Source organism: Mus caroli, unplaced genomic scaffold (assembly GCF_978045245.1).
Source record: "Mus caroli unplaced genomic scaffold, Mus_caroli_1 scaffold_16, whole genome shotgun sequence".
Taxonomy (NCBI): Eukaryota; Metazoa; Chordata; class Mammalia; order Rodentia; family Muridae; genus Mus; species Mus caroli.
In genome coordinates this window covers 29,301,403-29,324,363 of record NW_028227271.1, presented here as the reverse complement: position 1 = coordinate 29,324,363, position 22,961 = coordinate 29,301,403, and the positions used below count along the sequence as shown (strand labels likewise).

At 51.8% G+C, this 22,961-nt stretch overlaps 1 protein-coding gene and 1 long non-coding RNA gene across 3 annotated transcripts; one reads left to right on the top strand and one right to left on the bottom strand.

Annotated features, from left to right (window-relative positions):
• Positions 1-1,637: 1,637 nt before the first annotated feature.
• Positions 1,638-4,026, bottom strand: Arc (activity regulated cytoskeleton associated protein). 2 transcript variants are annotated; one of them, XM_021182714.3, is made up of 2 exons: positions 2,007-4,026; positions 1,638-1,763 (listed from the first exon to the last, which is right to left on the bottom strand). In XM_021182714.3, the coding sequence occupies exon 1, from the start codon at positions 3,815-3,817 to the stop codon at positions 2,627-2,629; it is 1,191 nt and encodes a 396-aa protein (XP_021038373.1). In that variant the 5' UTR covers positions 3,818-4,026; the 3' UTR covers positions 1,638-1,763; positions 2,007-2,626. The 2 variants fall into 2 exon arrangements, with proteins under 2 accessions (XP_021038373.1, XP_029325310.1); XM_029469450.2 differs by having other exon boundaries at positions 1,650-1,760.
• Positions 3,808-19,502, top strand: LOC147000756 (uncharacterized). Its single transcript, XR_015045570.1, has 6 exons — positions 3,808-3,918; positions 4,372-4,465; positions 4,684-4,884; positions 6,807-6,937; positions 7,049-7,163; positions 17,541-19,502. It is a non-coding gene; the product is annotated as an uncharacterized LOC147000756 (long non-coding RNA).
• The last annotated feature ends 3,459 nt before the right edge of the window (positions 19,503-22,961 follow it).

Genomic DNA, 22,961 nt, shown 5'->3' with positions numbered 1-22,961 from the left:
CACATAGTCCCTTTTCAGCATTCTCTGTCTCCTGCTAGCCCTACTCACTGAGGTCTAGCTGGAAGTTCACCTCTCCTTCCTCTCAGTGACCTGGCACTGCCCACAGAGGTGACCTTGAACAGGTTATTTCCAAGTTTTTGAGTCCAGGCCTGGATACAGTCAAGAGATGGTTTCTCATTTTGTAGATAAGAAAACTGAAGGCAAGAAAGATGGCGTGCACCATCCTTTAGATAGGACATTGACCCTGTCTCCAGATTACAGGCTGGGTAGGCTGGGCGAACCCAGTTCTGCAGACGAGATCCCCTACAGCACACCTGGCACCACAGCATGGGGATTCAAGGGCCTGTCCAGGCCTAGAGGCCATGGCCTTGGTCTTTGGAGGTCCCTGAGGCCTTTAATAAGGCTGAGGATTCTAGACTTAGAAGTTTTTCTGGGGTCCATAGGCGGTGGGAGTTCCTGTACCTCCTCGAGCAGTGTCCTCTGAGGTCCTGCTTCAGCCCATCCCACACCCTCAAGAAATGGCACATACTCCAATAAGTTTCATAGTTTTATTAACAAAATCATATATAGATATATGTCTGTCTTTGAGGTAAGATGGTATGGGCAGACAGCCTGGCTGGATATTCAAGGCTTGGTGAAAATAGGGGATAGCCACACTCTCTTGAGATCCCCAGGGTCTCCCTAGTCCCCAGGGCCTACCTACACACCCTATGCCAGCCAAATGAGTATGGGTCATGGCTTATGTGCAAAAATAAACTTGTGGGGGCTGACAGGGGCACAGGGTGGAGGATCTGTCAGAACATCAGTGGAACTGGTCTCAGAACACCAACTGACCAGGCAGATGGAGGAACCGCAACAAGGCCTACTCAGACTGCAGACACAAGCAGCTACCAGCACAAGGTAGTTGGAGCAGGGGCTTGGCTGAGGTTTCAGTTGGGCAATCACCAGGCAGGTCAGGGAGGTTCATGGAACAGCCTAGGAGCCAAGGCCTGGGATCTCCTGGGACTGGGCTTGACCCGGCAGGCAGGGCACAGCAGGAAAGATCAGGCTGGGCAGGGGCCCAAGCCTTAAGGCTCCTGCAAGGGTCTGGTGGGGGAGCCAAAGGCCACACAGCGAGCTGGGCTCTGTGCCAAGAGGTACAGACCCTGCTCAAGCTGCAGTGGCTAATGGCAGGCAGCTAGTGAGTGGCCAGCAGGGCGGGCATCATGGCAGACCCGTGGTTTCATGCTGGCTTGTCTTCACCTTCAGCTCTCGGGCTGAGCTGGGGTGCTGCCCCCTGCCAGGCACCTCCTCTCTGTAATCTTGTTTTCTCTGCCTTGAAAGTGTCTTGGAACCCGTGTAGGCAGCTTCAGGAGAAGAGGGGATGGTGCTGGTGCTGGTGGTGTGGTGATGCCCTTCCCAGACATGGCAGCAAAGACTTCTCAGCAGCCTTGAGACCTGAAGGACACAGGAAGCAGCAAGATGGTGAGAGAACTGCTCGCCACTAGATCCAGGAGGGACACCAGGTTACCCTGCTCCCAGCTGGTACCCCTGGGGCCTGTCAGGACTTCCCGGATAACCCAGAAATCTGGAGAGTGGCTGGGATCTGGGGCTTGGTCAGGATAGGAGGCAAGACTCTCTTACCTGGTGTCATTCTCCTGGCTCTGTAGGCTCCAGCCGCTGCCTCGGCTGGGTGTGAGGACTCAGCCCCTCGGGGACCCTCCGCCTGCCATGGCTGAGTCACGGAGCTGAGCTCTGCTCTTCTCCACTGGTATGAATCACTGCTGGGGTGAGAAATCACAGGGTCCCCGGTGAGCTGGCTTAGCAAATTCCCCCCAGAACCGCCCCCACCTCAGCCCCCTCCTTGGACCGTGAAGTACCAGTGCCCACTACAATGGCGCCCACCCTGATGCCACTTCACTCCACCCTTGCAACTAATTTGCTAGGGAAGCCTTGAAGGGCTCCTGGAAAGTGGACTTGGTTCTGCACGCCCCACCCCACTCTAAGATACACGGTGCAGGGCTCACCTGGGGGCCAGGAGGTGCCAGGATGTCAGTCAGGTCTGCTGCTTCAGCTGCATTTGTGGCTTCCGCTCACCCCTGGGAGGGGAGCTATGCTGCCCAAGACTGGCCGGTTGCCCTGGGAGGCAGCTAGGGTACCAGCTGGATCTGCTGTGTCTGCAGGAGCGGGCTGCATCCCCGGAAGTTGAGGTTCCCTCAGCATCTCTGCTTTAGCATCTGCCCTAGGATGTCCCCTGGGTTTGGGTGCCTACTTTTTGTTGCCTTTCAGACACTTGGTTTCTTGATTACCCAAAGGGCCCTGAAAACTGGAGCAGAATGAGGAAGCCAGAGGTGTTCTGTGATGGTCTGACAGTGTAGAGGGTAAGGCCAATGGGGCTGGGGGCCAGGACCAGGGCAGACAAATGAGGGGTAGACGGCAGGTGGGAGCCCTATGGGAAAGGGGCTTCTTGATGTTCAGTCCATGTAGCATGGTTGTGTGGCAGTTGTGAGTCAGGCCAGGTCAGTGGGTGAGTAGATGTCTGGCTGGACAGGGCATCCCTTTGGGAGTCAGCCCCAGCTCAAGTCCTAGTTGGCAAAAGCCACAGGCTGGGTGTGGCAGGCGGGCTGGGGACCCTGGGCTGGCCCCTCTATTCAGGCTGGGTCCTGTCACTGGCTACTGATTCGCTGGTAAGAGCAGGTGTGAGTGCCTCTGTCTCATCCTCTGTGGGCAGTGGGGTGCCAGAAGGCTCAGCTGCCTGCTCCAGGCCGTCCTGCACCTCCATACCCCTCTGGATAAGCTGCTCCAGGGTCTTGGGGAGTGGGTGGCGCAGAAAGCGCTTGAGTTTGGGCTGCAGGGTGCCCACCACATACTGAATGATCTCCTCCTCTTCAGCGTCCACATACAGTGTCTGGTACAGGTCCCGCTTGCGCCAGAGGAACTGGTCGAGTGGTTCACCCTGCTTCTGCGGCAGCTCCAGCTCCCGCTGAATGGCTTCACGGGAGAGTGTGCCCTCACTGTACTGCAGAAACTCCTTCTTGAACTCCACCCAGTTCTTCACCGAGCCCTGCTTGAACTCCCACCACTTCTTGGCTGGCCCATTCATGTGGTTCTGGATCTGGGACAGCCAATATTCTTCTGAGCCACCCACCTGCCGTAGGTACTCTTCCAGGTGGCTCAGGAACTCCCGTGGGTCCTCGAAGATCTGTGTATCCACACCAGGGCTCGGTTGCCCATCCTCACCTGGCCCCCAAGACTGATATTGCTGAGCCTCAACTGACTCCTGTTCAGGCAGTTCTCCTGCGGCAGGTGGCGGGGTGATGGCATAGGGGCTAACGGTATAGTCATAGCCATCAGCTTCCTGGCAGTAGGGCTCTGGACCCCCCACACCTACAGAGACAGTGTGGCGGGCCGGCTCGCTGCCCACTGGGTATTTGCCGCCCATGGACTCCAAGCGGTCAGCCCACCTCTCCAGACGGTAGAAGACCTCCCTCCACACGTGCATCTCACGCTTGACCCAGCGCTCCAGGTTGGCGATGGTCTCCTGGCAGCGGCAAAGACAGGCCTTGATGGACTTCTTCCAGCGCTGTGAGTCGCCGGTGGGCACGTAGCCGTCCAAGTTGTTCTCCAGCTTGCCCACCGACCTGTGCAACCCTTTTAGCTCTCGCTCCACCTGCTTGGACACTTCGGTCAACAGATGCCGGTGGGTCCTCCGTACGTGTTCCAGCATCTCAGCTCGGCACTTACCAATCTGCAGGATCACATTGGGTTTGGCGGCCGGCCCACCCCGAGGGGCAGGGTAGGCGTGGAGGCCGCCGGTGGTCATATGGTCCAGCTCCATCTGGTCGTCGGTGCTGCGGCTCCGGACAGGCTAAGAACTCCTCTGAGGCAGAAGCCGGAAGGGAGCAGAGCCGGCGGCTGCAGCGGCAGTGGCGGTGGCAGGTGCGCTGTGCCGGAGGAGCTTAGCGAGTGTGGCAGGCTCCTCGCCGCTGAAGCCAGAGAGGCCCAGAGACTGCGGCTGCGGGAGAACTCGCTTGAGCTCTGCACCGAAGCCGCCACCGGCGGCTATTTATGCTGCGCGGGGCCCGTGGGCGGCAGCTCGTGGAGCCCTGGCTCCCATTGGCGGCGCCCAGGCTCCGCGCCAGAGCCCGCCCGCGCCCTCTCCTGCCGCAGGCCCCGCCTCCCGCGCCTACTCGCTCCCCTCCCGTGGGTGCCCTCAAGGACCCGCCCCTTCACAGCCCCGAGTGACTAATGTGCTCAGCTGCACGCATCCCACCGGGAGGGATTTTGGGGACCGGAGACACTCTCCTCTACCTAGTCCTGGGCAGCTAGGATGAGGCTAAGGCAGGTTATTACCTACTGTTTGCCCTGGGGCCTCATGATCTCTTTTCTTAGGGAGAAGCTGGACGTTACCCCTCTGGATCTTTGATGCGCCCATCCTGACCCTTGCCCATCCTGACCACACAGTATACAACCTCAGAAGTGCCTGGTAGGAATATCTCACTCCAAACCCTTCTATCCTCAGCTGCCTTTGGTTAGCAGGGGACACACACACACACACACACACACACACACACACACACACACACACCTACTCCTGCCCAACCTTGCAACCTTGCCCCAAGAGTCATAAGTCCAAGTGCTAGCCTGGTCCAACATTGTTCGGGAACTTCACTCAGGCAAGGCTTTTTCTGGACCCCTTCATAGGTTTGTGGACACTGAGTGGCCCTGTCTGTGTGTCAGTGGCTGAACAGGGCCGCGGTGCCCTGAAACAGATGTATCACTTGAACCTGTACAGACACTGGGGTCGGGCATAGGGGTATCAAGATGTGCAGGTAACATTCTGAGCCCTGAAGTCCCTAGGACCCAGCCACAACTGGACCAGAAGCTTCTCAAGCCTTCCAAGAGGTTAGTCCGGAGGAAGGAGGGAGGGAGAAGGAGGAAGGAGGGGAAGGAGCCTGCAGAGGAAAGCAAGATGCCATATAAGGAATGGGGCTCCGGAAGCTGAGATTCCCTCTAGAGGGAGGCCCCTTCCGATTCCCTGGCAACAGCCAACAGCGCTGTGGTGCAGTGGGGGAGGGCGTCCTTCTTGACTTACACCAAGCCAGAAACACAGGTCTAGGTCTCCAATTCCCTGATGTTACTTGGGGACATATCACTGCCCACAGCAGAAGCCTACAGGGGCCCACAGACACATGGTGCCTGCAAGAACCCCCTTTCCTCTCTGCCAGCTCCCCCTCACTCACACTCATACATACACACTGAATACTCATACCACCCAGCACTTAGCCCACTCACACCCTTCCATGTAGACTCATGCCCCCTACTCACAGCCCTCTCTGTAGACTCATGCCCCCCACTCACGGCCTTCCACACACACCAGTGGCCCCCACTTGTAATCCATGTGTACTCACATCTCAGCTTCTCCCACCCCACTTTTGCTCACACACCTACAGAACTCTCCTAACCTCATATCCCTCAGAGCCCCCTCCTCTGTTTTCAAGAAGCTCTGGAGAACCCTGCCTCTCTTAGAGCCAACCTGCCCCCCGCCCAAAAAAAAAACACACACCCAGGGCTTCTATCCCTGAGAGGAATGTCTTTCTGGGGGAAAAAACTCCCCTAAAATGGCTCTCCTGGCATTTCTAATTAGAGGTGAGTAGGCGGACACAGAAGGCAGGCGGAGGGGCATCACTGCAGGGAGGGGAAACAAGCAGAGAAATTGCTAGAATAGGGACTAACTAAAGTTTTCCTATGGAGGAATCCTGGAAGCCGGGAGCTGCAGGCCTGAGTCTGGAAGGAGCTGAAGGTTAACCAAGGTCCTATGCCATGGGGTTGGGTTGACGGGCAGCTGGACCCTGGTCTGTCTGCACACATGCCAGCAGTAGCCCTTCAGTGGCCAGAGTCAGTCTCTCTGTACCCACAGGGAAGCTGGTGGACAGCCCCCTAGAGTGGGGAAGCTGGGGATGAGCAGGCTGGAGGGGGTAAGGGTGACAACCAGCTGCACTGTGGCCAGTGACCAGGATCCCCCACCCCCTGTCCGTAGGGGGATTGGGCACAAATGGAGAAGTTTCCGAGGCTGAGGTGCTCTGACCCTCTGGCCACTGCATTTCCTGTCTCCATGGAGGGCAGTCCATCCAGGCCACTGACCCTGAGACACTGCTCTGAGCCCCACTGGGGTGACAAGTCACAGGGAGCCCTGCTTCCTCCTCCGGGGTCTTCAGAAGCCACGAACACAGGAGCCCAGTGACAGGTGACAGGCACAGGCAACAGCCACAGCTCCTCTGGGAACATTTAATCGCTGCCCAATTATCGCCCCAGAAGCCCTCAGCAACTCCCTTCTCGCCCCCACACTGCAGCCTGGGGCTACATTCTGCTGCTGGAAAAAGAGGCCAGGCTGGCTGGCTCCCTGCCTTCAGAGAGGGGGATTTCTAACCCACACTCTTCCAGTACCCATCCCACTAATCCTGCCCATGAGAGGGGTAGATAGTGCCACCTTCAGCCCCCTGGAAGGTTGGGGAAGGATCGGGGCTGGGGTGGGGTGGGGTGGGGGCAGTGAGGTGGGGTGGGGAGGCTGGGCCTGTTCAGAGAAAGAACATGGGGAGGAACCATGGCGAAATTACCTGAGATTCTAGATGAATTCTGAGGAAAAGCGCAAGTCCTCAGCAATGGGGCAGGCCTGGGTGAATTTTTAGAGCGCTAAGATCCAGGTGACCTTGGTTCCACAGCCCTGTCAGTCCTGGCCCTTTGTCCCCAGGACTCCAGATACCCTGGGCTCTGGCCTCTTAGCATTTACATTGTGATGCTGTCATACTAAGGAGCCTTTTTTTCAGGAGGAAGCCTCCTCCTGAGAGGAGTCAGAGAGCTCTGGGACCAGCGAGTGTCCCTTAGTCTCCTGTCCTGCCCCGACATCTGGAACCTCTAGCACTGCTCTCCTCATCCTCTTCCCAACCCGAGACTTCTGGTGAGTACAAAATTCCTGACAGGAATCACACATGTCCGTGTCCCCACCACCTTGGCTCCCAGAGGCACGGGGGCTTTAGAGTCCCTTAAGTCTCCTTCTTGTGCCTCATAGGATATCTTCGAAGTCCCTTCATGGCCACTGTGGGGCACAGCTGTCCCCGACTAGATGGTCTTCCCAGCAGATGTTTTCTCTAAGGCTGAACAGTCAACATCCGTGAGTAACAAGGGTAAGTAAGCTCCTTCAAGGACAGAGCTCACGGCCATCCCCATACCTGTACACAAAGGCGCACACAAGCGTGTGCCCATACCCGTGAACAAACATATACACACACACAAGTACCTTGATCATCCCCCACCCTGTGATATGGGTTAAGGGACCCCATTCCTTATGAAGACAGAATCCAGGGCAGCAGAGGTGGATGCAGCAGGGACCTGGTTGAACTTCCTGCTCTCATCTGCCCACAGACTTGCCATCTGTGTGGGAGCAGGAGAAGGGGTATAGGCTTCTGCCCCTTGACTGGCTGAGCAGCAGGACCTCCCACCCAGCCCCTGGCCTAGGCGCTTTCATCAAATCTCTAGGCAGCTGCCTGCTACCCAACTTTGCAGTCTTTTGCTGCCTGGTCCTAGATCCTGGCTGATACCCAGGTACCCTGTCCAACTCCAGGTCTACACTATGGGTTGAAACCAGGGGTCCAGAGCATCTGATCTGACGGAGATCAGAGGGAGAGAAAGAGAAGAGCCTTTCCACATCCCTTTTTAATCATCTGGCTTCACCCTTCTCTCAGTGGCAGTGTGGGGAGGGAGGGGTAAGGCTCCCCCAAGCTGAAGGTGGCTGGAGTCCTTTCTTGGTGTCAGCATGGGACAAAAAAGGAAGGAAGGAGGAACCCAACTCCAGTCCTCAAGACTAGGCACTGTGGACTTCAGAAAGCCACTGCCTACTGATGCTTAAAGCCTAGTACCCTCAGGCTGAGCTGACATAAGAATGAGCCGCCAGCAGGAGGGAGGACACCTGGCCCTCCCACCGGCCTTCTGCCAGTCTCTAGACACAGTAGGGCTGGCGATGATGGTCTTGGGAGCTGAGAGCTGAGACTGGGGTCCCCACTACTCCATGAGGGCACAGTGATGCACAGTGATCTGGGGGCTGAGACTGAAGGAGAACATCAAGGTGAAGGGAGAGACTGAGGGAGATCCTGGGGAAGCTGGGAAAGATGGAGACTCTAAGGTAGGGCTGCAGTTTCATTTCTCACAAAGGTAATCTCATTTGGCTTCCATAGTGGCCCTGGAAGGTGGGAGACCTGCCTCAGACCACTGAACTAGCCAGTAACAGAGACAGGCTAGAACATGGAAGTGGGACTGGAGTCAAGGTGTGGCACCATGAGATACTGAGTTGTTCTCCCCAGGGCCCAGAGCTCCCCTCCCTTTTCAGCAGTCTTCATTCCTGAGCCACGGGAACATGTTCTCTCTGTGCCTCCCCCCCTTCCTTCCTCCCTTCCTTCCTTCCTTCCTCTTCCGTCTGGCAGGCTGTGTGCTACATCCTTTTCCCTGGAACAAGGCAAGGCAGCATGTTCGTTCAGGGCCCCCACACACCAGACCCTCCTCCCTCATCTCTCCTCCCTCCTCCTTCCTGCCTCCTGCCTCGGCTCCTCCAGTCCAGCCTCTAAGGAAGCCTGGTATTTTTCCATGGAATCTGCGCAGTCTTGATGATCTCTATACCCCAGGCATTTCCCACTGCCCACCTGACTGTAGACAAGGACACAGGTTTGTGGGAGTCTGTCCTCAAGAGACCTGTGTTCCTCCCTGGTCCCAGCCATGATTCATAAGGGGGACGGAGGGCCAGAAACCTATCCAAACCACACAATGATAGAGACTAGGAATTGGGCTAGAGGTCAGACGGAGACCTCCAGGCTCCTAGAGTCCTTATGTAAGACACCCCTTTGTATTATGGGAACATGAGTAAGTCTCTCTAAGCCCCCACCCCTTCCCTGGCCTCATTTTCCCCACCTGATGGCCCTCTGTTGTGCTTCTAGCTTGGTTACTTCTTCTGCAACTTGTCAGTGCCAGCCAGTGGGTGGCCTTGCTTAGAGCCTCCGAACTTGGCAAAGAGCACCCAGCACTTCCTGGGGATTCTTCTTGCAGAAAACAGGCCAGCCCCTGGAATTGTCATTGCTCAAGCTAGAATAGTCTAGAACAAGGAAGGAGAAGCCATGCAGGCATTGTGGGTACAGAGCTCAGCACTCACACACTAGGGGGCCAGCCTAAGTGTAGAATCAAGAGACAGGAGCTAGACCTGAGGAAGCCCCTTTTGGGTCCATGTCAGATAGCCTGTCTGCGCCTAGCCTAAGCCTCCAGAGCGCTGTGGACAGGAACTTTTGCATCTCCCTGAGACTGTGTGTGACTTCATGGCACTCATTCAGCACCTTGGTCTCAACTATACAACAGGCAGACTGTACTAAAAGACCACTAGGACTCCTCCTCCTCTTCCTCCTCCTGCTCCTCCTGCTCCTCCTGCTCCTCCTGCTCCTCCTGCTCCTCCTGCTCCTCCTGCTCCTCCTGCTCCTCCTGCTCCTCCTGCTCCTCCTAATCCTCCTCCTCCTCCTGCTCCTCCTAATCCTCCTCCTCCTCCTTCTTCCTCCTTCTTCTTTCCCCTTCTCCTTCTTCTTTCTCCTTCTTCTTCCTCCTCCTCCTCCTCCTCTTTCTTCTTCATGAAGGCTGAGAAAGCACTGGGTACACCCTCCTGTTGACAAATGCCAACTCTACGTTAAAGTGAGAAAGCCTTGACTCCCTACAGCTGTCCATATTCTAGGAAGGGTCTCCAGGCACAGCGTGCCTTGGTCTATCCTGTGTGCATCCGCACAGAGTCCCTGAGATGAGTGGTCAATCTTGGTGTCTGCACAGGTCTGGAAATGTGTTTTGTGTGCAACCATATATGTCACAGTCGTAGCCCCCTTTAGCTTTTCCTTGTGTACCTGCTTCCAGCCAGCACTGAAATGCAGGAGCCAACAGCCAGACATAAAGAGGGACTGCCAGATGTGTGGGGGTGCTACTCCAGGCCAAGGGCAGCAACATGGCCATGTGGGTTCTGTCCATGTGGGGGCAGAACATGGATGGTAGCAGAGACCAGGTATCAAGGTGAGTCAGGTCTCCCTTATTCTAGCCAAGACACCAGCCTTGAGCCAGGGCCAGTGTAGCCAGGACCTCCTCAGCCTGGGGAGGCCATGGAGGATAGAGAGGGTAGAAAAGAATCAGGATATGGGGAGATGATTTGGTGGCTGGTGTTCTGGATATGTGAGGAGCTGTCCCTGCTATGGAGAGATGGCCCAGGAACTTGGGATACCAAAGGGACAAGAATGAAGACTATCAAGGTTCCCTATATCCAGGTAGCCAGTGCTGAGCTGGGAGTAGGGGCAGAGTTATGAACCAGGAATGAGTAAGAGCCATGGGAGGCTGGGCTGAGGTGGGAGGCTGGCAAGCCACCCCTCATCTCTGCTCCACTGGGGCCCTAGCCAGTCTGAGTGCCCACTTACCAACTCCCTGTGCGCCCACTGGGCTGGATCATACAGGAGCAGTTCTCCATCAAGGGTGGGGTTGGGGGGCTACTGCCAGCTGGCCAATGAGACACCCCCAGAGCTGAGAGTTCAGATGCCCATGCCAGTTAGAGGGTGGCATTCAAGGCTGCCACCCCCACCCTAGCGGCTGTGTTTTCCTGCTGTTCTTTGCAATTCCATTTAAATACCTCCCAGAGCCAGCCCAGCAGCAGCGGCTTGCTTCCGGCACCATAAAAGGAGAGAGGCTGAGAATAGCTGAGCCATGACGCAGCAAGGAGCTTCCCCACGCAGGAAGGCTCTGTGCGCTGAGCCTGCCACCACCCAGGGCCCACCCTGCCCTACACCTGCTCTGCCCCTGCCCTGAAGGAGAGGTGGAGACCAGATTCCCTGGCTGGAGACTGGTGACATTGTCCCTGACATTGGTGGCTTTGTGACTCTTAAACCAGACCTGAACAACGATCTTGTATCAGGTATTTGTTTACTTGTACCCTAGAGCTCTGGGTCCAGGAAAAAGCAGATGGCCCCAGCCCTGGGCAGTAGTAGCTCCTCAGTCCTGTAAATAAATCCCTAGGGACAGGGTTCAGGCTGAAGGGTTTGAGCTCTGGGCTTGGCGTACACCAGCACCAAGATGCAGACAGGTAAGGATGCTTAGAATTCGTATGCCTGACATTTCTCATGGGGTACCAATAGGGATGGAGCACAGTGCCCTGAAAGAGTTCAGATTGACAGGGAGAACCAGGAAGGGCTTCCTAGAGGTGGAGCCTGTGGGTAGAAGGCGAAGAAGAGCACAGGTTGAGCAGGGGAGGTCGGTGCTGTGTCCCCTCCACTCTTTTGGCTCCCTAATGGCCTTTAAGCGTGGTTACCCTCCTCTGGCTGGTGACTCCTCCATTTTCTTTCTGGGCGGGGAGGGTGTTGGATCTGGACCTCTTTCTTTCTCCGATGTCTCCTCCTACCCGAGGCAGCTCATCTGAGTTCTCAAGCCTTTGCCCTGGGCTTTGAAACTGACAACCAGCTCCCAGTGAGTGACCTGTGGAGCTGCAGACACGTGGATATCCAAGTTGTCTCCCCACTTCCTGTAGTTCTCTAGCTAAGGCAAGCAGGTCTCTACCATTGATGGATCTCACAGGTACCAGGCACGAATCTCGGTCCCTCGATCCACTGGAAAGTTTGTGCATGGGTTCAGGATCTGCCCCAAACTGCCCAGTTGAGCAACATCCCACCACATCTAGCCCTTTCTCTGTCCAAGGGCAGGGGAGGAGCCCAGGTTGTGTGGACTGTCTTTTTTTCTTTTTTCTTTTGGTTTTCCGAGACAGGGTTTCTCTGTATAGCCCTGGCTGTCCTGGAACTCACTCTGTAGACCAGTCTGGCCTCGAACTCAGAAATCCGCCTGCCTCTGCCTCCCGAGTGCTGGGATTAAAGGCGCTCGCCACCACGCCCGGCTGTGTGGACTTTCTAAGAAAAAAAAAAGTGAGCAGACACTGTAGGGGTCAGATGACCAACACAACCACTTCTCAGCCGTGATCTCCATCACGGACAGTGTGACCACCACAGCTGCTACCACATCCTCACCATTATCATCCCCACCATTGCCACATCTCCAAGCATCACCCATCAGCCCATGACCACAGGCAGGATCCCACTTTACCTCCCCATTTTGACCCCCACACAAACATCCCCAGTTTCACCCCCACCCCGATCTCCATACTGCCAACTCCAGCAATGTCACCACTGTCATCCCTACCATTGCTCCACTGTCCATATCAGTGTTTCCAATGCCACCATCCACACACACACCTCTCCACCCCCTGCCACCTTTGTAATCATGACCCTTAGTTCCAGGAGGCTTCCCTTCTGTCAGCATAAAGAGAGACAGGGTAGGTCAGGTCCTGTCTATGCTCTTGGTTGTATCCTTAGGGGGATTTTATTCAGACTCCCTGGCTGGTGAGAAAGATGGAATCACAATCCAGATCTTGGTTCCTGGAACATGACAGCTTTGGGCTGACTGTTCAGAAGGGTTCATCTCCTCCCTCCAAACACAGGGAGGGCATCACTGGAGTGCAATATCCCAGATGAGCTTGGCTAGACCAGTAGTCAGAAAGAAAGGAACCCTGTCCCCATCTCTGGAAGATTTCATTTGGCTTAGATTAGACAAAGTCCTAGTCCATCCCCAGAGCTGGACTGAGAACAGCTAGTAGTTTAAAAAGGCTTAAAAACTTGCCCTTAAAGGATCATGACTAAAGGATCTTTTAAAATGGATCCATTGTTGTTGATGAACTGGGAAGACACTCCAACCACTAAAGAAGACACGCTCTTGCTAAGAACACCTGAGCTCGGAGCCTGATGAGTTTTGAGGCTTTTGCTCAAGTACCATTCTGTGTTCTACCATCTGGCTTCAATTCTCACCTGTGAAGTAGCACAGTGACAACTTCGAGCCTGCAGAAAGAACTGTGGGAGCTGGTCCCCATGGCAGTGGGTACCGAGGAGAGCAAGGAGAGTGGACATATTAGCCTCCTCTTCTTCCTTCTCCTCCTTCTCCTCCTCCTCCTTCTCCTCGTTCCACCTTAGCAGTTACAGCACTTAGGATCTCAGGCAACTTTGTGTTGGCCCAGGTTTGACTTCTGTTAAGAAAGTTCCAGGCCGCCAAGTCTCCCCAGGCCCAAGAAGGTGTGTAACCCTGGAAAGCTGATGGAAGGGTGAGGCAGCGAGCACCACCTCAGGGATCCGTGGACCGTGCTTCCTCCTGGGGCTCCTTCATCTGTCCCCACGAGCAGGACCCCGACCTAGAGACACTCCCCACCATGACTAATGCTAGTGTCTCCCAGATAATTATCATGTCAAGACTAGGAGGGACTTGTCTATCTTGCCTATATGACTAGTACCAGGGGTATGTTCGGTAAGCATGGTAGGGACCCCTGTGGCCTCCACCAGAGGTGGATGTAGGTGCCATCGCAGCTACCAGCATCCCTCAGGGGCTGTAGTAGCAGTAGCCTCTGTGCCCAACAAGGAATGCAAGGCCACTTACTTGACCAGATGTTGCCCTAGCCTCCTGGCTGGGCCCAACTTCCAGGCTTGTGAGGGAGCAGGGAAGCCAGGACAGTGGGTGGGCACAGCAGCTCAGCCTTATGAAACTCATGTTGCCAAGCCTTCAAAAGATGAAGCCTTTTGTTTCCCTGTTTCTAATTAAAAAGAATTAGTCAGTGGAGTGACACGTTTACGAGGAGAGCCAAGTGACACTGCTGCCCCGCTTTATTAATAAAATGAGAGGGGAGCAGATTCCCACGCTGCCAGAGCCTGGCACGGAGTCTCCTTCCCCCAGCATAATGGTTTGGAAGCCCAAGCTGTTTCCCAAGTTAACCAACTCCTTCATAGGCTATTCTTCTGCTCCCCTTTCAGCTTTCCTCCCACCCTCCATGTCTACCTTTCATGGAATGGGAGAAGAAAATAAATGTGTGTGGGCTCCCCACAGGGCCTTCCACATCTCTAAGGAGAAGAGGCGCACAGGGGGTGGGAAATATAGCCAGAACTAGACTCAGGCCCCAGGCATGGACATTCATCCAGGGAGAGTCTACCACACTCAGCACCATCCCAAGATAGGGACCCAGCTCTTGGCTTGACCTAGTCTTGTCCCCTTGTCTGGTTTCAAGTGTCTTCAGTGACAGTGAGAACACTAAGCTGTAGCCCCTTTGTAAGTCATCTGTTCAGGTGAAGTCTGAGGACACTTGGGACAGGCAGGGCTTGAGAAAGGACACACATGGGCCCTCCACCTAGGGCAGAGAGGGAGTGGCCAAGCCATGCTATAGCCCCCATCAGAGACAACTTCTACCACACACAAAAGCCAGTTTCTCCTTCCAACTCATATGCTGCACCAGAGCTAGCAGACGCAGGCATTTGAGATGGTTCTAGAAAATGTACCACTCCACTCTGAGCCTGAAAAATTTCATCAATCTCACCAGTCAGTCAACAGGCTATTACCTCAAAACAAGATATCATCATCACCAATCTGACACTGATGCTAACACTGAGTACCACTCCCAAAACACCTGTGACATTTCGAGGCTGATGCCAACATTAGCCTCACCACCGGCATCAGCACCGCCACCAAGACCATCATCAATATCATCACCACTACTACCGCCGCGACCGCCGCCGCCGCCACCACCACCACCACCAGCACCCTGACTACATCATGACCGTCAATGTCACCATCAGTGACATCACCGTTCTCACTGGTCATTACATCTGTGTTATCTTCACATGAACACAGTGACCATCACCACCACCGTCGTTACCAGCATCACCGTTATCCTCAGCATTGCCACCATCACCATCCTTGATACCACCATGCCCATTCTCCTCTCACAGACCCTTATAGACAACATCACCATTGTGGCCATCTTCGACAACACTGTTGTAACAGATGTCACTATCACCAACAAGTTTATCACCCAACTCCCTCAATAGTACTGTCATAACAGTCACCATTACCATCCTTGTTCACCTTATTTTAATTACTCGGTTGCTGTCATCATTAACACTAATGGTGTCTTCAAGATGTCATATTTGTCTACATTATCATCACCACTATAGTCATCTTTCCTGCTGTCATCTTCATCAATGCCAAGCCATTGGCATTTACCCTGATCACCTCATCTGTCCATTGTCAACCCCACCTTCAAGACAGCCATTCCCACCCATCCTTCTCCTCCACCCTAATTTTCCACTCTTTAGTTAGCCATCCCCCACACAGTCTCTGCCCCCATTCACCCTCCTGTGAAATCCAGGATGGTTAGGACAACTAACTGGGATGCAGCTCTATAATGGCTCACAGAGTGTTAGCCCAGAACCTGGACTATGTGCTGCTTGGGGCTGGGCCTGAACAGCTAATGAGACTGGGCAAGCATTGAGAGTGTCACCACATGGGGATGCCCACCTGGGCAACCTCACCATGGCACTCCCCCTGAGTAGGTAGGGAGGCCAGAAAGACATAGCCCTGGGGGCAAGTTGGGGCGATCTCAGAAGCCATGTGCTCCAGCCAGGCCCCACTCCAGCTGTGGTGTTAACTTGTCTAAGGTCTCCCACTGAGTTCCAGTTTTTACTTAGCAGCTCTTTATCAATGGCTTCCTTCTGTGACAGCATCCTGGGGAAGCCTAGAGGTGATTTGGCACATCTTTGCCCATAAGTGACTCTTCCCTTGTCAGGAAGTGCTGAGAGTTTCAAAAGCCCAAGGGATGGGAGTGGCAGATACCTGCGATGGGCACCAGAGAAAGCTAGCTAATCGGAACCAACCAGATGCCCCAGGGAGTGAAAGTTAGAGGCTGAGTAGATCTCCTAAGAGAACAGTGGGTTTCCTTCTGTTCAGTCAAAGCTGTCTCAGTGGTCCCTGTTACCCTAAACCAGTACAGGCACCCAGAACTACAGGGGCCTTAGGCTGGACCATTCATTACACAGACTCACTGTGTCCTTGTTCCTGTTGCAATCCAGATATGGGGTCATATCCCTCTTCCTAGTCCTCTGAACCACTCTCTCGTCCCCTCCTGGGCAAGGCTCACCTTTAGACTAAGATGAAAGAGCTGGCGGGTTTAGGTCCTAAATTATGTTGACCAAGTGCTCAGAGCTGGCTGGGGCTTTAGTCTGTGCTGATTGTTTGCTGGGAGATCTGGTCATGGTGGGGAGAAGGTAAGGAGAGAGATGGAATCAGGGGAGAAATAAAAAGTCACAGTGCCTTTTAGGATCCAGTCCCCAAAGGACATCCTTCTGTCAATCTATTCATTAGCTAGAATGCGCTCACAGAGCAAGGAGAGAATGGTGTGGGGAGGAGGGTGAGCTGGGCTTCTCTCCAGTGGGAGAATGTCTAAGAATCTAGATGCTCTTAGATCAGCACAAGCAATATCCACTGAAGGTGCGAAGTGTGCTCTGCCTCCAATCTCCTCTCAGCGGTGTGTGTGTGTGTGTGTGTGTGTGTGTTGTGTACTGGAGAATTGAACCGAGCTCTCTTCTGAATGTGAGACCAGTGCTGTACCAATGAGCCACACTCCCCTGTCCACAGGGCAAAGGAAGGGAACAGTTGGGGAGTGTCAGGGCTGTGGACCTGGGAGCTGGCCTGAGCCTTGCTTGTATTGCTACTGTGCTAATGGTAGGACGTGGCACTGTTCCCTCCTGCATCTGCCTGCTCAGAAGCAGAACGGCTCCTTTGAGTTGAGGTACACTCTAGAAGCAAATAAAGCATTGAGAGTAAGGGAAGAGGAGCAGAGGGAAGAGGCAGGCTAATCTTCCCAGCCTCTTTGAATGGGATAGGTTAGCACATGGCACCAAGCTGCAGCCAAAGAGGCAGATAGAGAAAAGGCAGGAAGCCACAGAACCTGCTCTGTTCCAGTGCAGAATGGATGTTCAGGCCGCAGTACCTTCTATGTACAGATTCCAGCAGGTTCCGTGAGTCAGCCTTTAAAATACCTTCAACCCCCTCACACACTATGCACTGCTACTTTCCCAGTTGGGACAGGATAGGCTAAGCTGATGTCCGCCTATCATGGACCATTCCAGGCCAGCCGAGTGCCCATGGTCAGACCAGGCTCAGCAAGCTGTAGTGAGAAGAATCCAAAGTGAAGTCTCTGGAGGGAGGGATGGACGGTACCTGTCTATAGGGGCACAGAGCCAGGTAAGGACTGCATAGTATGCAGGGAGGACTTGGTTTTGCCTCTGACACATGTACATGCGTGTACTGGTAAGCAACAGGCAGTTGTATGCTCACGTGTCACAAGAAACATCAGCCTCACAGCTGGGCTTAGGCATAGCCTCTATTGCCCTCTGTCTTCACTCCTGTGGGCCTGGCACTTGGCACAACTCAACCAAGAGCCAACTTCCCTTCTTCAGCACCTTGGACAGAGAAGCAGCTCTGGGCATTCTGGGGTTAGCTAGGCCCTGTGTACCTTTTCTTATATAGTGAAAAGTCGGGGCACTAGCTGCTTTCTGATCAGGGAACAAGGGCCAGGGATCAGAGACCATGGCATCAATCATTTTTTGGACTGTCGAAAGACAGGTCCTTTCTCTGCTGTCTCATAGAAGCCTGAATTAAAAGAGGGACAGCGAGAAGGAAAGAAGAGCCACCTCAATCCAGGACACATCTGGAAGACCCAGGGCCACCTCCACTCTCTGATCCCACAGAGTTCTCATCTGGAAGCATGGAAGACAGTAGATCCCTTGGGAGCTTTCTAAGCATTCCATGGATGGATCTGCCAGACCATAGCCTGTTCCTCCCATCCGTGGCCTGCCAGTCTGTGTAGCCCAGGATCCATTTACTCTGAGTGTCAGGAGGCCCCTCACCCTCTCCTGGAGAGAGTGAAAGTACGGTTATAAGCATGAGCGTCCACAGTCCATGCTCCATGAGTGCTGGGTTACAGGCATGGGCCTACCTCAATAGTGTGCCATGCATTCAGGGTAATAGGGAAAGATCACGGACATCAACATATCCTCCTGTGGTATCAGAGACCACAGACATGATCCTTGGGCAGCATGGATCACAGATATCAACACAGCCTCTGGTGACTGCACAGACAACATGACCCCAGACAACATGGCCTCAGGTGGCAGCACAGGCCATGCACATCACCATGGTCTCCACTGGCAACATGGACCATGGAGACTAGCATGGTCCACTGTGGCAGGCAGAGCGGACCATAAACACCACCATAGCCTCTTTTATTTTTTTTTCATAAAGACTTCATGTGGCTCAAGGTAAGTTTCAATAGAAACTTGAATATTTGTCAGTTCTTACAATTAAGCACAAAAGGCAACTCATTTCACGGCTTGCTTTGAACAACATATTGATGATTTCAATACCCCCATGTCCTTTACTGTCTTTATTTAAAAAAAAAAAAAACTTGTCATAAGGCCAATTCTTTAGTCTCTGAACCCCACATTGTTTCTTTTTGAAATTGCTCTTCGTCCTTTAGTACCATCAGGGCCCTGACCACTGGGCTCACTTTTGAATTTCATTCTTAACCTTTTCCACTTGGAGCATGCATCACTTTCCTTTTTCTCTTATTACATCAACCACCTACACCCTGGACAGCAGCAAAGAGAACTGGACTTCCATTAAAGGAACATTTGCACCTAACTTGGGCCACTTATACCTCAAGCTCCATTGAATACTTTTAGCTCTACGTGTACCATCAAAACAACCATTTCCCTATGATCCAGAGCCAACCATGAAAACTAATCAAGGTACCCTGTGGTGTGCCAAGATTCCTTGAAATCTCAAAATCTTTGCAGCCGAAGATTCCTTAAAGAAAAGATGAATGCCTGGCCAACAAAAAATCCTAAAATACACGGAAACATGAAGAAAGTAAGAAGTACAATAAAAATTTCAAGAACACTAGTGCCATGGGGAACAAAAGCTCGATTCAGTGACTACACTTCCTGTATTCAGGCAGGAAGTAGTTTGCAGAGAAAACAAAACAGAATAAATGAGTCACTAAGGTCCTTTAAATAGATGCTGAACATGTTAAGTAGTACATTGTGTGCATGCAAATGCTCTACAATTCATATAAGGTAATTCCTCTTCAAGACTGCAAGTGGGGGCCCCCCTCCAGCCTGTGATGGTAGGACGACGTCCCCATGTATGGATTAAGAGCAACTGCCCAAAACCGTTGAGACAAACTGGTGAACTTCAGCTAAAAATCTCAGGAGAAGTCCAAGGTAGAGTTGGCAGACAAGGCTTTGTACATGGGACACTCTCGATGTAGTCAGAGGAGCATGAGGAATGCACAGACTGACATTTAAGTCATGAGCTGGCGACTTGTAACCTATGGAAACCTGGAATTAGTCATGCCTTCTGCGTGACAGGTGCTAAACTAGTAAGACACTACATTACATTAATGTACACTATGTGTTAGTGTGTTGGGAACAAAATAAAGGGGGGGAGGTCCTGGAGGGGGGCCCAGGGAGAAGTGGGATAGGAAAAAGATGCTCACACCCCGCCAGAGTTTCCCTATTCTCTGGTCAGTCAGGCGTGGGAGGGCTGCTATCTACCCTATCCACTCACCCCTGGGTGGGCATTCCTCTATCCCACTCTTCAGGGGGTGGTCAAGGGGCAGCTCTGCCTGGGGACCCCCCCCCCCCCGGAGCTACTTTGCTAAAGCAACCAGGGTTGTGGGAGACAGGGAAGAGGGAAGAAGTTCCCAACACTGACTACAGTGTGCAGCAGAACTTGAAGGAGCAGAGCAGAGACTCTATGGTTTTAGAGCTTTGTTATAGAAATGCAGGGGAAAGAGAGAAGGTAAAAAGGAGGGAGAGAGAGAGGGAGAGGGAGAGGGAGGGGGGAGAGGGAGAGGGAGAGAGGAGAGGAGAGAAGAAGACAGAAAGGGAAGAGGAGAGAGAAGTGAGAGAAGAGAGAGGTGAGAGGACAAAGGAATAAGAGAGCAAGGTGAGAACTGATCACCCCTTTTTATGGTCTTCACTGTTGCTAGGTAACTGGGGAGGAGTTTAGTCTGAAGGTCAGAAACTTGGGCCATTGCTTACGTGACTACTGACCATGCTTCTCTTGTGGGAGGTGGTACTTTAGGCAGGGGCTGGAGTTCCAGGAGCATGAGGGAACGCCTACTGTGTCATGTAGGTGAATTATGACCATCGGGGTTCAGACCTCAGCTCAACTGGAGACCAGTCTGCAATTCCCCACATTAGTGTAATCACACGTTTTAGGTGAATCACGTTTTAAGTTGAATTGAATCGAATTCAGAGTATAACTAGCAATGGACACTTAGCTTCCTTTCCCCAGTTCAAATGACCAGTTAGCATTCATTTTTAAAAACTCTGAAATCTTAACCTGGCAGAAGATGTCTTCAGGATGATTTTCTGTGACTAAAGAAAAACTATTTTATTAAATGATATTAATAAAATATACCTGAAGAAGCTCCTTGGGTAAATAATGACTATATTACTAACAAGGAATATATTAAGAAGTTGTCAGGCTGGAGAGATGGCTCAGCAGTTAAGAGCACTGACTGCTCTTCCAGAGGTCCTGAGTCAATTCCCACCAACTACATGGTGGCTCACAACCATCTGTAATGAGATCTGGGGTGTCTGAAGGGAGGGACAGTGTGCTCACATAAACTAAATAAATCTTAAAGAAAGAAAGAAAGAAAGAAAGAAAGAAAGAAAGAAAGAAAGAAAGAAAGAAAGAAAGAAAGAAAGAAAGAAAGGAATCATCGCCTTCTTTGAATTTACTGAATAAAAGAATGTAAGAAATTATCAATGTTTGATATCTAAAATGAAGTGGCAATTTACAATGGCCATGTTCCTAGCTAAAGTATCAGACTGATTGAAAATACTGGCATTACCAGAATCAATACCATTAACAACATTAACTCCATTAACAACAAAAGTAATTGGAATTACTAGAATGCCAATACTAGTGACAATTGGAAGACAGTATATAAATATTTTGTTATGAAACAAGGCTTTTCCTTTTTGTATTTTGTATTTATTTATTTATTTTGGTTTTCTGAGACAGGGTTTCTCTGTATAGCCCTGGCTGTCCTGGAACTCACTTTGTAGACCAGGCTGGCCTCAAACTCAGAAATCTGCCTGCCTCTGCCTCCTGAGTGCTGGGATTAAAGGCGTGCGCCACCACGCCCGGCAAAACAAGGCTTTTCTGGACCTTTAGTTGCATCTTCCAGTTAAGGATGAAACGACCCGTCAGACAACGAGAGGCAATGAACACTGCAGTTTTCAATTTCCCTCCAAATGGTGGGAAACTGTTAAGAGTGATGTCACAACGACTTGCAAGGCATCAGAGCAAAGAGAGGAGGTGAAATGAGTGCTTCTCACCTTCCCTGCTCTTCTCGGGTTAGGTGATGATGAGTTCGTGTAAGTACGACTGTAATTCTCATTCTTTTTTTTTTTTTTTCACTGTGCAATCTCTTGTGTTTAATAGGGTGACAAATAATTGAGATAAAGTAATTCATGCACGTTATCTTTAACAGATATACATAAACCTGAAGCAAGAAAGAAAGAACACTGTTACTGACCTCTGGTCCTATGGCAGTACACCACATACTAAAATACCGTAATTATCTTAGATGCCTAGGTCTGGCTTGGCAAGCATCATGCCACTGACATGCTCTAGCCTCTTTGTAACTAAAAGTGGTCTGCAGTTCATGACTGAGAGCTCAATGTGAGTCGTTAGGCTGTGTGATAACGTCTGAGGTTAAACTGAAGCAGGTTCTATACACCTAGTCACACCATCAGCACAAGCAGGACGACGCTGGAGCGGTATGAAAGGCAGGTCACTCTACAAAGGTCTTCCTTTACTGCACGCTAGCCTAAGATGACAGACCTAAATTTCAACTGGGTTAATGACTTGTAATAGATTTGTTTCCCAAATTTAGCATACAAAATTTTCTGTGGACTGAAGAAAGAAACCTCAGATGTGAAAAACTAAAGCAAAAACAAAACATAAAAGTTTAAAAAGCTTGAGCTCGAACAGCTTACCGGCAACTCTAGAAAGCGACATGCTCTGAGAGTACGTTTGTGAAATGGACTCCGGAACGTAAGGAAACAGTGTTTTGAGTTGAAGTTGACCAACTGCTGCATAGAGAATATGCCAACACACAACAGTCCCAGTTTAAGCCGGTGCATAGAGAAGATAAAGCACTTATGGTAACTGCAAATGTAATTCTCATTCTTACCTGCGATGCAAACAGAGTAGAAACTCGCTTGCTTTCTTTGTCCCCCTTGGAAATAACCACTGGTAAGATCACAGCCGTGAGAGAAGAGTCCACTCTGTACTTGCTCATATAGAGAAGACAGGGGCTGTGAGGTTGGAGAAGGTGGCTGCGAGGGATGAATTTTCTGATGTGAAATTATATACACATATGTAGATATGTGCTTGCGATGTGTGTATCTATGTCACGTTTTAATTTGGTTTTCATTTACTATAAAACTGTGACCCAGCCGGGCGTGGTGGCGCACGCCTTTAATCCCAGCACTCGGGAGGCAGAGGCAGGCGGATTTCTGAGTTCAAGGCCAGCCTGGTCTACAAAGTGAGTTCCAGGACAGCCAGGGCTATACATACAGAGAAACCCTGTCTCGAAAAAGCAAAAAAACAAAAAAACAAAACAAAACAAAACAAACAAAAAAAAAAACTGTGACCCTAATGGCATTACCAATGAGAAAGAATAAGATAAAGGATGAGTTAGGATTGGGGATCAATGATTAAGCATCCTCTTGTTGTAGCTTCAAGTTCAATGCTTAGTACCAGAGAGCAATCACACACAACAAAAAGAGAATTTAAAGGAGGCATGGATAGAAGGGTTTCATCTTTTTTTCCTCAAAAGATTTTCATTCACTCATAGTATTTAACTCTAGTGTTGCACATGGTAAAAATCCTGTAATAGAGTTGACTGCAGATTTGAAGTATAACCTCTTATGTTATAGAGTTGACTTCAGGTTTGAAGTATGACCTCTTATGTAATAGACTTGACT